This window comes from Ranitomeya imitator, chromosome 2, assembly GCF_032444005.1.
Source record: "Ranitomeya imitator isolate aRanImi1 chromosome 2, aRanImi1.pri, whole genome shotgun sequence".
Taxonomy (NCBI): Eukaryota; Metazoa; Chordata; class Amphibia; order Anura; family Dendrobatidae; genus Ranitomeya; species Ranitomeya imitator.
Window position 1 is genome coordinate 360273857 of NC_091283.1, and position 12700 is coordinate 360286556.

General features: G+C 42.2%; 1 protein-coding gene across 2 annotated transcripts in view; it reads left to right on the forward strand.

The window, feature by feature from the left end:
- LOC138663833 (oocyte zinc finger protein XlCOF22-like) overlaps nucleotides 1–4887 on the forward strand; it is a 32286-nt gene extending 27399 nt beyond the window's left edge. Inside the window, exon 7 of one of the 2 annotated variants that reach the window (XM_069750181.1) lies at nucleotides 3016–4887. In XM_069750181.1, the coding sequence (XP_069606282.1) occupies nucleotides 3016–4373 (1358 nt within the window). In that variant the 3' untranslated portion in view covers nucleotides 4374–4887. The remainder of the gene's footprint in view (nucleotides 1–3015) is intronic. The other variant, XM_069750182.1, reaches the window with a different exon arrangement.
- Nucleotides 4888–12700: the final 7813 nt, after the last annotated feature.

Sequence of the window (12700 nt, forward strand, 5' to 3'; positions counted from 1 at the left end):
CTGAGGTTAGCATCCTCAATAATCAGAACCTCCCACTCCCGTCTCCAAGACTTTTCATGTGCTGCACCAATTCTTTAGAATGCACTACCAAGGTTAATACGATTAATCCCCAATCCCCACAGTTTTTAGCATGCCCTAAAAATGCATTTGTTCAGACTGGCTTACCATCACAACACATTAACCTAGTCAGCCATCCCTGTGTTGCCCATTGAAATTTTTTTACCATAATCAGATTCCTTGCATTATGTTCTCACATGCTTTATGCATTTAATAGCCCTCTGTGTCTGTACTGTTACATACTTAGGCTGATAACCAGTTCATGCAGCATTACATGAACACCCGATTCTTAGACTTTGGCTTGTCCAAACAATGAAATCAGTTGTTACCATCCACCTTTTGTGTGTCCTCTTTTCCTCAGATTGTAAGCTTGCGAGCAGGAACCTCATTTCTCTAGGAATCTGTTTTGATCTATGTGTTTGTTATGCTTATTGTCTATTTTCTGTACAAGTCCCCTCTAAAATGTAAAGTGCTGCGGAATATGTGGACGCTATAGAAATCAAATTATTATTAATATTATTATGTTACTTTTCAAGAGCCTTTAAGCAACTAATAATGTGGAAACCTCTGTTTTTCCACTAACAGATGATTGACCTGAGTGGGGACTGGTTTTTTTTGTGAGAAAAATAGAAGTTTTTATTGGTATTATGCTCGTCAACAGAACGTTTCTTTGAGGCTTTTTATTTCATATTTGGGAGGCAGAATGAACTAACAGTTCAACAACACGCTCTACTGGTTCATCCTTTGAGATTTTCTATTAGGGCAGTCCCACACGTCCAGATAATTCCGGTACCGGGAAAAATCGGTACCGGAATTATCCGTGTCCGTGTGCCCCTATGTTTCTGTGGCACATCAGTGTGGCACACGTGCGGCACACGTGTGCCGCCCGTGTGCCCACTGGGTACCACACGCACCGTGCAGGAGACAGCGCTAAAGTTTAGCGCTGTCCCCTGCATCGTGCTGAAGCCGCGATTCATATCTTCTGTGCAGCAGTAAAGAAGATATGAATAATCCATTTTTTTAGTGGTTTTTCGTGTTTAAAATAAAGCTCCATGTCCCCACCCCCTGTGCGCCCCCCCACTGTTCTGAAAATGCTCACCCAGCTCCCTCATTGGCTGTCGCTGCTTCCTGTCCTGGCCGCATCTTCTCCTGTATGCGGTCACGTGGGGCTGCTCATTTATAGTCATGAATATGCGGCTCCACCCCTATGGGAGGCGGATACAGGAGAAGATGCGGACAGGTCAGGAAGCAGCGACAGCCAACGAGGGAGCTGGGTAAGTATTTTCAGAACAGCGCATGTTCATTATTTTTGTGGATTTTCTGCGTTTTTCCCGCAATTCTATGCATTTGGGAAAAATTGCACAAAAAACGCGTCAAAATCGCGGTAAAAACGCATGCGGATTTCTGGCAGAAATGTCCGGTTTTTGTCAGGAAAATTTCTGCAAGAAATCCTGACGTGTGCACATACCCTAAGGGTATGTGCACACGTCAGAATTTCTTGCAGAAATTTTGACGCGTTTTTGATGCGTTTTTTGTGCGTTTTTTCCCCAAATGCATAGAATTGCGGGAAAAATGCAGAAAATCCGCAAAAATAATGAACATGCTCATTTTTTTACCGCGATGCATTTTTTTCGCGGAAAAAACGCATCCATGTGCACAAAACATGCAGAATGCATTCTAAATGATAGAATGCATAATGTATGCGTTTTTAATGAGTTTTTATAGCGTTTTTAGCGCAAAAAAACCTGAACGTGTGCACATGGCCTAAGTGTTCGTTTTTTGCTCCCCTTCTTCCCAGAGCCATAACTTTTTTATTTTTCCATCAATATGGCTATGCGAGGGCTTCTTTTTTGCGAACCAAGTTGTACTTTTGAACGACATCATTGGTTTTAGCATGGTATGTATTAGAAAATAGAAAAAAAAATCCAAGTGCGTTGAAATTGCAAAAAAGTGCAATCACACACTTGTTTTTTGATTTGCTTTCTAACTAGGTTCACTAAATGCTAAAACTGACCTTCCGTTATGATTCTCCAGGTCATTACAAGTTCATAGACACCAAACATGTCTAGGTTCTCTTTTATCTAAGTGGTGAAAAAGAATTCCAAACTTTGCTAAAAAAAAATTGTGCCATTTTCCGATACCCGTAGTGTCTCCATTTTTTATGATCTGGGGTCGGGTGAGGGCTTTTTTTTGCTTGCTGAGCTGGCGTTTTTAATGATTGCATTTTGGTGCATATACGTTCTTTTGATCGCCCATTTTTGCATTTTAATGCAATGTCACGGCGACCAAAAAAACGTAATTCTGTCATGCTCGAATTTTTTTTCTCGCTATGCCGTATAGCGATCAGGTCGATCCTTTTTTTTATTGATAGATCGGGTGATTCTGCATGCGGCGACTCCAAATATGTGTTTCTTTGATTTTTTTTTTTTTAATTGATTTATTTTGAATGGGGCGAAAGGGGAGTGATTTAAACTTTTATATTTAGCCATGGGGGGCTTGAAGTTGGCACCACTCGATCGGATCTGCTACATAGCAGGGATCATCAGATCGCTGCTATGCAGCAGAAATGCAGGTATGCTATGAGTGCCGACCACAAGGGGGCGCTCACAGCAGGCCAGCATCAGTAACCATAGAGGTCTCAAAGACCTCTATGGTTACCATTCTAAAGCATCGCTGACCCCCGATCATGTGACGGGTCGGCGATGCGCTCATTTCCGGCCACCTGGTTGACAGCGGCATTTAACTAGTTAATAGCGGTGGGTGACATGCCCTGGCTTTGATGTGGGCTCACCGCTGGAGCCCTGCATCAAAGCACGGTATCTGACCTCGGATGTACTATCCCGTCCGAGGTCAGAAAGAGGTTATCTTGCCATTTTTACAGACAGTTTAAGTAGAAATGTGAAATGACATTCAAAGATTTTTTTTTTATTCAAAAATAATAATTGGTTTATATCTTAGCAGATGACGGTACCAAGAGATCAGAGGAACAGCTAACATCTTCAATTTTTAAATCAGATTATTTTGAGATCCCAGTGGATACAAATGAATTGAACACCATTACTCCAAATATACCATCATCCGTTCACAGCAAAGATCTCTCATCTGATCCTTTGAAACAAGTCCTGTCTTCTGATTTATTAGCGACAACTAAGGAAAATCAGAGTCACAAAATAAGCACTGAACATTTAAATACGCCTAAATCAAAGAAGCCATTTTCATGTTCAGAATATGGAAACAGTTATCCCATCAAAAAGTCTTTTCTTAAACATCCAAAAATTCACACAGCGGAAAATAGATTTTCTTGTTCCAAGTGTGTTAATTGTTTTAAGCACAAATCGCATCTTGTTAGACATCAAAGAACCCACACAGGGGAGAAGCCATTTTCATGTTCAGAATGTGGCAAATGTTTTAACGAGAAATCCGATTTGGTTAAGCACCAGAGAACTCACACAGGGGAAAAGCAATTTTCATGTTCAGAATGTGGGAAATGTTTTAACGAGAAATCTGCTTTGGTTATGCACCAGAGAACCCACACAGGGGAGAAGCCATTTTCATATTCAGAATGTGGGAAATGCTTTAACAAGAAATGGAATCTTGTTATACACCAAAGAACCCACAAAGGAGAGAAGGATTTTTCATGTTCAGAATGTGGGAAATGTTTTAAGGAGAAATTAGATTTGGGTTCGCAGCAGAGAACTCACACAGGGGAAAAGCCATTTTCATGTTCAGAATGTGGGAAATGCTTTAACAAGAAATGGAATCTTGTTATACACCAAAGAACCCACAAAGGGGAGAAGGCTTTTTCATGTTCAGAATGTGGGAAATGTTTTACACAGAAATCAGATTTGGTTAAGCACCAGAGAACTCACACAGGGGAAAAGCCATTTTCATGTTCAGAATGTGGGAAATGTTTTAACCAGAAATGTAATCTTGTTGTACACCAAAGAACGCACATAGGGGTGAAGGCTTTTTCATGTTCAGAATGTGGGAAATGTTTTAACGAAAAATCCAATTTGGTTAAGCACCAGAGAACCCACACAGTTAAGAAGCCTTTTTCCTGTTTAGAATGTGGGAAATGTTTTAAACAAAAATGGGCTTTGGTTACGCACCAGAGAACCCACACAGGAGAGAAGCCGTTTTCATGTTCAGAATGTGGGAAATGTTTTACACAGAAATCAGATTTGGTTAAGCACCAGAGAACTCACACAGGGGAAAAGCCGTTTTCATGTTCAGAATGTGGGAAATGTTTTAACCAGAAAAAGAATCTTTATTACCACCTGACAACCCACACATATATAGGAAATGTTTTACACTGAAATTAACTCTTTAAGGCTACGTTCACATTTGCGTTCTGCCGGGCTGCGTCGGGCGCAGCCGCGGCGACCCATGCGCCCCTATATTTAACATGGGGGCGCATGGACATGCGTTTGAATGCGTTTTGCGATGCATGCGTCTTTTTTGCCGCATGTGTTAGGGCGCAGAGGACGCAGCAAGATGCATTTTTTTGCGTCCAAAATCCGGCAAAAAAGGATGCGTTTTAGCGTGCATTCTTGTTTGTGTTGTGCATTGCGTTTCCGACGCAAAAGCGCACAACGCAAATGTGAACGTAGCCTAACATCAGAAAAGTCACAAAGGGGTGAAGCCTTTTTCATGTTCAAAATGTATTTCCTAAAGGGGATGTCCATTATTAGGACAACCCCTTGTCATTCCTAATGTTTGTCATATTTCAAATAAAAATATTCTTACTCCCTTTCAGTGCCAGTGTCGTATTCTATTAGTCTTTTCCCTATGTTCCCTATGATTTTTAAATACATTTTTCCTTCATGTTTTAACCAAGAAAGAAAAAAGACTTTTTGATATGATTATATTTTAACATATATATATATATATATATATATATATATATATATATATATATATATATATATATATATATATATATATATATATATATATGTATATATATATACAACTTTGAAAAAATAAAGAATTAATCAGTTTAAACATGTCTTGGATTTCTAGAGTTGAAGCTGGATTAATCTTTCCTTTTCCAGTGAGAAGAGGTTGTCCAAGTAGTGGACATCCCCTTTAAACATCAAATATCTCACACAGAGAGAAACCATTATCATACCTACAGTAGAGTGTGAAAAATAAATTACTAGAAATCGTATTTTGTTGACCATCAAAAATAACTCCAACTGTGTGACACTACATGTTATTGACAAATTGTACAAAAACAAAACAGATAGACGAATGATTAACCCCTTATTGACAGAGCCAATTTTTACAATTCTGACCACTCTCACTTTATGAGGTTATAACTCTGGAACACTTTAACGGATCCCGCTGATTCTAAAACTGTTTTATCGCAACATTTTGTACGTCATGTAAGTGGTAACATTTCTTTGATATTACTTGCGATTATTTATGAAAAAAACAGAAATATGGTGAAAATTTTTATAATTTAGCAATTTTCAAACTGAATTTTTATGCTCTTAAATCAAAGAGATATGTCACACAAAATATATAATAAATAACATTTCCCACATATCTACTTTACATCAGCACAATTTTTGAAACAACATTTTTTTTTGTTAGGAAGTTACAAGGGTTAAAAGTTGACTAGTGATTTCTCATTTTTACTACAAAATTTCCCCAATTTTTTTTTAGGGACCATCTCACATTTAAAGTCCCTTTGAGGGGTGTACATGACAGAAAATACCCAAACTTGACACCATTCTAAAAACTACACCCCTCAAGGTGCTCAAAACCACATTCAAGAAGTTTATTAACCCTTGACGTGCTTCACAGCAACTGAAACAATGTGGAAGGAAAAATGAACATTTAACTTTTTTTGCAAACATTTTACTTCAGAAACAATTTTTTTATTTTCACAAGGGTAAAAAGAGAAAATTAACCACAAAATTTGTTGTGCAATTTCTCCTGAATACGCCGATACCCCATATGTGGGAGTAAACCACTGTTTGGGTGCACGGCAGGGCTTGGAAGAGAAGGAGCGCCATTTGACTTTTTCAATGCATATTGGCTGGAATTGAGATCGGACACCATGTCGCGTTTGGAGAGCTCCTGATGTGCCTAAACAGTGGAAAACCCCACAAGTGACACCATTTTGGAAACTAGACCCTTTAAGGAACTTATCTAGATATGTCGTGAGCACTTTGAACCCCCAAGTGCTTCACAAAAGTTTATAACGTAGAGCCGTGAAAATAAAAAATCCTTTTTTTTCCTCAAAAATGATTATTTTTGCTCGCAATTTATTTTCTCAAGGGTAACAGGAGAAATTGGACCTCAAAATTTGTTTTCCAGTTTGTCCTGAGTTCACTGATACCCCATATATGGGGGGACCACTGTTTGGGCACACATCGGGGCTCGGAAGGGAAGTAGTGACGTTTTAAAATGCAGACTATGATGGAATGGTCTGCGGGCGTCATGTTGCATTTGCAGAGCTCCTGATGTACCTAAACAGTAGAAACCCCCGACAAGTGACCCCATTTTGGAAACTAGACCCCCCAAAGAGCTTATCTAGATTTTTGGTAAGCACTATGAGCCCCCAACTGCTTTACAGAGCTTTATAACGTAGAGCCATGAAAATAAAAAAAAACATTTTTCCACAAAAATGATCTCTTCACCCCCAGATTTTTATTTTCACAAGGGTAACAGGAGAAATTGGCCCCCAAAATTTATTTTGCAATTTATCCTGAGTACGCTGATACCTCATATGTGGGTGGGACCACTGTTTAGACGCATGGCAGAGCTCGGAAGGGAAGGCGCGCCGTTTTGGAATGCAGACTTTGATAGAATGGTCTGCGGGCATTATGTTGCGTTTGCATAGCACCCGATGTACCTAAACAGTAGAAACCCCCCACAAGTGACCCCATTTTGGAAACCAGACCCCCCAAGGAACTTATCTAGATGTGTGGTGAGCACTTTGAGCGCCCAAGTGCTTCACAGAAGTTTATAAAGCAGAGTCGTGAAAATATAAATATATATATTTTTTCCACAAAAATGATTTTTTATCCCTCAGTTTTTTAATTTCCCAAGGGTAACAGGAGAAATTGGATCCCAAAATTTGTTGTCTAACTTGTTCTGAGTGCGCTGATACTCCATATTTGGGTGGGGGGGGACCACTGTTTGGGCACACATCAGGGCTCGGAAGGGAAGTAGTGTAGTTTCAAAATGCAGACTTTGATGGAATTGTCTGCGGGTGTCCTGTTGCATTTTCAGAGCCCCTGATGTACCTAAACAGTAGAAACCCCCCACAAGTGACCCTATTTTGGAAACTAGACCCCCCCAAGGAACTTATCTAGATATGTGGTGAGCATTTTGAACGCACAAGTGCTTCACAGAAGTTTGACGCAGAGCCATGAAAATAAAAAATCATTTTTTCTCCACAAAAATACATTTTTAGCCCCCAATTTTTTTTATTTTCGCAAGGGTAACAGGAGAAACTGTACCCCAAAAGTTGTTGTCCAATCAGTCCTGAGTATGCTGATACCGCATATGTGGGGGTAAACCACTGTTTGGGTGCACGGCAGAGCTCAGAAGAGAGGGAGCACCAATTGACTTTTCGAACGCAAAATTGGCTGTCGCGTTTGGAGACCCCCTGATGTACCTAAACAGTGGAAACCCCCAATTCTAACTCCAACCATAACCCCAACACACCTCTAACGCTAATCCCAACCCAATCCATAACCCTAATCAAAACCCTAACCCCAAAACACCGCTAACCCCAACCCTAACCATAACAGGGTTGGAATTAGGGTTAGGGGTGTTTTGGCGTTAGGGTTGTGATTAGGGTTATGGCATAACCTTAATCACAACCCTAACGCCAAAACACCCCTAATCTCAACCTTAACCCTAATCAAATACCTAAACCCAACACACCCCTAATCATAATCTCAACCCTAATCCCAAACCTAACCCTAATCCCAAACCTAACCCTAATGCCAACCTTAACCCTAATACCAACCCTAACCCTAATCCAAACCCTAATCCCAACCCTAACCGTAATCCCAACTCTAACCCTAACTTTAGCCCCAAACCTAACTTTAACCCTAACTTTAGCCCTAACCACAACTTTAGCACCAACCCTAACCCTAGCCTTAACTTTAGCCCTAACCCTAACTTTAGCCCCAACCCTAGCCCTAACCCTAATTTTAGCCCCAACCCTAACCCTAACTTTAGCACCAGCCCTAACCCTAACCTTAGCCCCAACCTTAACCCTAAATTTAGCCCCAACCCTAAACCTAACCCTAATTGGAAAATAGAAATACATACATTTTTTTTATTTTATCATTTTTTCCTAACTAAGGGGGTGATAAAGGGTGGGATTATTTACTATTTTTTTTATTTTGATCACTGTGATAGGATCTCACAGTGACCAAAATAAAACAAGAGGAAGAATCTTCCTCTGCTGGCCGGCACATCACGGTGGGCGCACTGCGCATGTGCCCGCCATTTTCTTACCGGAGGAAGAAGCCGGCGGCCAGGAGGGGACGCAATAGGACCCAGAAACACCGGTAAGTATGATAGGCCCGAATCCCCCTATTTCTCTGTCCTCTGATGTGCGATCACATCAGAGGACAGAGAATGACACGCCGCTTTTTTTTTGCATTCGCCGGTAAACGGTTAGTTACCGGCGATTGCAAAACAGGGGTGGGTAAAAACCGACCCCGATCATGTTGTTTGGGGTCTCGGCTACCCCCGACAGCCGAGACCCCAAAGATCTGCCGGGTGTCGGCCAGCGGGTGCACTGCATGCGCCCGTCATTTTTTCCCAGGAAAAAGATGGTGGCGCCCATCGGGAGCCACGAGGAGCATCGGGGAGGCGGGTATCGGGGGGGCTATCGGGGTCCCCATTACTCTGTCCTCTGATGTACGATCACATCGGAGAACAGAAATTAAATGGTTAATCGCGCTTTTTTGGTTTTTTTCCGGCCGTCGCAACCTCAGGGTCGGTAAAAAAACCCCGAATCATGTTCTCTGGGGTCTCGGTTACCCTCGACAACCGAGAACCCAGAGAAAAACCGACTCTGGGGTGCGCCATTCACTTTTTCCACAGCGCTGTTAATTAGCGGCGCTGTGGTTTAAGTACCCTTAATTGCCGCCGTTAAAAGGCGTATCGGTCGTTAAGGGGCTAAAGGATAATTGCTAGGGATGAGCGAACGTGCTCAGTCATACTCTGATATCACTTGAGTATCTGGGTGCTTGTAAATACTCGTTGAGCATTAGCCGCTGCTCAGATTTGAAGTTTGAATCCCCACTTTGCATGTTTGGTGTCTGTTACACAGCCAGTAAACATGCAGGGGGTTACCTGCTAGTCACTGTAATGCTGTAGCCATCTCAGTAGTGGCAATACTATGATTGGCTGGCGATATTTATATATATATATATATATATATATATATATATATATATATATATATATATATATATATATATATATATATATACAGTTGTATGAGAAAGTTTGGGCACCCCTATTAATCTTAAGCTTAATGTTTTATAAAATTTGTTTTTTTTGCAACAGCTATTTCAGTTTCATATATCTAATAACTGTTGGACACAGTAATGTTTCTGCCTTGAAATGAGGTTTATTGTACTAACAGAAAATGTGCAGTCTGCATTCAAACAAAATTTGACAGGTGCATAAGTATGGGCACCCCACCAGAAAAGTGACATTAATATTTAGTAGATCCTCCTTTTGCAAAAATAACAGCCTCTAGTCGCTTCCTGTTGCTTTTAATGAGATCCTGGATCCTGGATGAAGGTATTTTGACCATTCCTCTTTACAAAACAATTCCAGTTCAGTTAAGTTTGATGGTCGCCGAGCATGGACCGCCTTCTTCAAATGATCCCACAGATGTTCAATGATATTCAGGTCTGGGGACAACAGTTATTAGATATATGAAACTGAAATAGCTGTTGCAAAAAAAAACTATTTTTATAAAACATTAAGTTTAAGATTTATACGGGGTGCCCAAACTTTTTCATATAACTGTATATATGTATATATATATACCGTATATATTCGAGTATAAGCCGAGATTTTCAGCCCAAATTTTTGGGCTGAAAGTGCCCCTCTCGGCTTATACTCGAGTCACGGTAGCGGTGGGGTCGGCGGGTGAGGGGGAGAGGGCGCTGAGGTATACTTACCTAGTCCCAGCGATCCTCCCGCTGTCCCTGCCGTCCCACGGGCTTCTGTGCTGCAGCTTCTTCCCCTCTTCAGCGGTCACGTGGGACCGCTCATTACAGAAATGAATAGGCGGCTCCACCTCCCATAGGGGTGGAGCCGCCTATTCATTTCTCTAATCAGCGGTGCCAATGACCGCTGACAGGAAGAGGCTGCAGCACAGAAGACGGGGAGGAAGGCGGGGAGCGTCAGGATCGCTGGGACTAGGTAAGTATGTTATATTTACCTGTCCACGTTCCAGCCGCCGGGCGCCGCTCCATCTCCCCGGCGCCTCCATCTTCCCGGCGTCTGCGCTCTGACTGTTCAGGCAGAGGGCGCGATGACGCGTATAGTGTGCGCGGCGCCCTCTGCCTGATCAGTCAGAGCAGAGGCGCCGGGACCGGACGCTGGGAGCTGCAATCAAGAGAGCTGAGTATGTGTTTTTTTTTTTTTATTGCAGCAGCAGCAGCAGCGGCCATGGCACAGATTTATGTGCAGCATCTATGGGGCAGTATGAACGGCACACAGCACTATATGGGGCATCTGTGCAGCATCTATGGGGCAATATGAACGGCACATAGCACTATATGGGGCATCTGTGCAGCATCTATGGGGCAGTATGAACGGCACACAGCACTATGTGGGGCATCTGTGCAGCATCTATGGGGCAATATGAACGGCACACAGCACTATATGGGGCATCTGTGCAGCATCTATGGGGCAATATGAACGGCACACAGCACTATATGGGGCATCTGTGCAGCATCTATGGGGCAATATGAACGGCACACAGCACTATATGGGGCATCTGTGCAGCATCTATGGGGCAATATGAACGGCACACAGCACTATATGGGGCATCTGTGCAGCATCTATGGGGCAGTATGAACGGCACACAGCACTATATGGGGCATCTGTGCAGCATCTATGGGGCAGTATGAACGGCACACAGCACTATATGGGGCATCTGTGCAGCATCTATGGGGCAATATGAACGGTGCAGAGCACTATATGGGGCATCTGTGCAGCATCTATGGGGCAATATGAACGGTGCAGAGCACTGTATGGGGCATCTGTGCAGCATCTATGGGGCAATATGAAGGGTGCAGAGCACTGTGGGGCATCTGTGCAGCATCTATGGGGCAATATGAACGGTGCAGAGCACTGTATGGGGCATCTGTGCAGCATCTATGGGGCAATATGAACGGTGCAGTGCACTATATGGCACAGCTATGGGGAAATAATGATCTATTTTTATTTTTAAAATTCACCGGTAAATGCTGCATTTCCACACTAGGCTTATACTCGAGTAAATAAGTTTTCCCAGTTTTTTGTGGCAAAATTAGGGGGGTCGGCTTATACTCGGGTCGGCTTATACTCGAGTATATACGGTATGTGTATATATATATATATATATATATATATATATATATATATATATATATATATATATATATATATACAGTACAGACCAAACGTTTGGACAGACCGTCTCATTTAAAGATTTTTCTGTATGACTATGAAAATTGTACATTCACACTGAAGGCATCAAAACTATGAATTACCACATGTGAAATTATATACTTAACAAAAAAGTGTGAATCAAATGAAAATATGACTTATATTCTAGGTTCATCAAAGTAGCCACCTTTTGCTTTGTTGACTGCTTTGTACACTCTTGGCATTCTTTTGATGAGCTTCAAGAGGTAGTCACCGGGAATGGTCTTCCAACAATCTTGAATGAGTTCCGAGAGATGCTTAGCACTTGTTGGCCCTTTTGCCTTCACTCTGCGGTCCAGCTCACCCCAAACCATCTCGATTGGGTTCAGGTCTGGTGACTGGAGGCCAGGTCATCTGGCGCAGAAACCCATCACTCTCTTTCTTGGTCAAATAGCCCTTCCACAGCCTGGAGGTGTGTTTGGAGTCATTGTCCTGTTGAAAAATAAATGATGGTCCAACTAAACGCAAACCGGATGGAATAGCATGCCGCTGTAAGATGCTGTGGTAGCCATGCTGGTTCAGTATGCCTTCAATTTTGAATAAATCCCCAACAGTGTCACCAGCAAAGCACCATCACATCTCCTCCTCTATGCTTCATGGTGGGGTCCAGGCATGTAGAGTCCATCCGTTCACCTTTTCGCATCGCACAAAGACACGGTGGTTGGAACGAAAGATCTCAAATTTGGACTCATCAGACAAAAGCACAGATTTCCACTGGTCTAATGTCCATTCCTTGTGTTCTGTAGCCCAAACAAGTCTCTTCTGCTTGTTGCCTGTCCTAAGCAGTGGTTTCCAAGCAGCTATTTTACCATGAAGGCCTGCTGCACAAAGTCTCCTCTTAACAGTTGTTGTAGAGATGTGTCTGCTGCTAGAACTCTGTGTGGCATTGACCTGGTCTCTAATCTGAGCTGCTGTTAACCTGCGATTTCTGAGGCTGGTGACTTGGATAAAG